The 1,225-nt window shown below is 38.6% G+C and overlaps 1 protein-coding gene across 1 annotated transcript; it reads right to left on the bottom strand.

The window, feature by feature from the left end:
* Window positions 1–17: 17 nt before the first annotated feature.
* On the bottom strand, window positions 18–1,002 carry LOC112501870. Its single transcript, XM_025105615.1, has 2 exons — window positions 187–1,002; window positions 18–128 (listed from the first exon to the last, which is right to left on the bottom strand). Exons 1-2 carry the CDS (start codon window positions 1,000–1,002, stop codon window positions 18–20), a joined length of 927 nt encoding a protein of 308 aa, XP_024961383.1.
* Window positions 1,003–1,225: the final 223 nt, after the last annotated feature.

Genomic DNA, 1,225 nt, shown 5'->3' on the forward strand with positions numbered 1-1,225 from the left:
TTGTTCCTTAAGTTCTTTCATTTCGATCGGAGCCATACGATACGGAGCCTTTGAGATAGGTGCAGCTCCCGGAACAAGATCAATTGTAAATTCAATTTCCCTTTCCGGAGGAACTCCTGGAAGTTCATCTGGAAAGATGTCTTGAAATTGATTAACAACATGAATATCTTCAAGTTTAAGGCATACCTCCTCGGTATCTTGTAGTGAAGCTAAAAATCCTTCACATCCTTGCCATACCATTGCTTTAACATTTACTTCTGAGATAACACGAGTTCCCTTCTCAGGTGAAACACCCTGGAACACGTATTCAGGTTCATTGACGTCGCCGAAGATGATTTGTTTGGCTTTGCAGTCGATGGTCACTCGATGTTTAGAAAACCAATCCATGCCAAGGATGATATCAAAGTGATCCATTTTCATCGGTATTAAATTAACTTCCCGAATTCGATCGCCAATAAATAACGGACAGTTTGGGAATTGCCCAAATATACATACTGAACTACCCATGGGAGTAGTAATATGTAATGGAAATTCAGTAGATTGTTCATATGATTTAAGATTTTCTTCGAGGTTTTCAGAAACAATCGAGTGTGTATCACCTGTATCAAATAAAACATATGCATCTCTACTGTCAATAGAAAGGGTACCAGAAACCATACCCACAGTAGATTTGTCAGCAGATAGTGTAAACACTCGACCACCAGCAGTATATTGCTTCTCTTTATTTTTAGAATTATCTTTCGGCCTTTGTTTACAATCACGAGCTATATGACCTCGTTGACCATAATTATAACAGGCGCCGGTCATTCGAATACATGGGCCAGGACGATGTCTAAAACCACAATCTTTGCACCGTAACAGAGAATTTGTATTCGAAAAACCTTTACTAGAAGTTTCTTGAGATGAAATTGGAGGATTGTATTTCAGTTGTTTCCACTGATCTATCATATTGGTTCCTCGTTCGCTAGAATCTCCTTGAAAGACATCTCTGTTTCTTTTCATATCACTATCACCTCGGGAACATATAGTGTCTACGATAATCCTATCTTAGTTCTACCCATTTCTCACAGATCAAACCTAAATTGTATTACAGGATCATAACCTATAGCTCTGATACCACAACTTGTAACACCCCCGTCCCGCGTGGTCAAAGATGGGAGATGCCACAATTGGAATAAAAAAAAACAACAACACGCTATATAAAACAGAGCAGCTAATAAAATTT

Source organism: Cynara cardunculus, unplaced genomic scaffold (genome assembly GCF_001531365.2).
Source record: "Cynara cardunculus var. scolymus isolate 2C unplaced genomic scaffold, CcrdV1 Un_Scaffold_649, whole genome shotgun sequence".
Taxonomy (NCBI): domain Eukaryota; kingdom Viridiplantae; phylum Streptophyta; class Magnoliopsida; order Asterales; family Asteraceae; genus Cynara; species Cynara cardunculus.

What these genes read in the sequence shown, in the direction of transcription:
- LOC112501870 (XM_025105615.1), bottom strand. Translation starts at nt 1,002, where the DNA reads ATGAAAAGAAACAGAGATGTCTTTCAAGGAGATTCTAGCGAACGAGGA. An exon ending in CACTACAAGATACCGAGGAG is followed by an intron (nt 129 to 186) that starts GTATGCCTTAAA and finishes ACATCTTTCCAG; the next exon opens with ATGAACTTCCAGGAGTTCCT.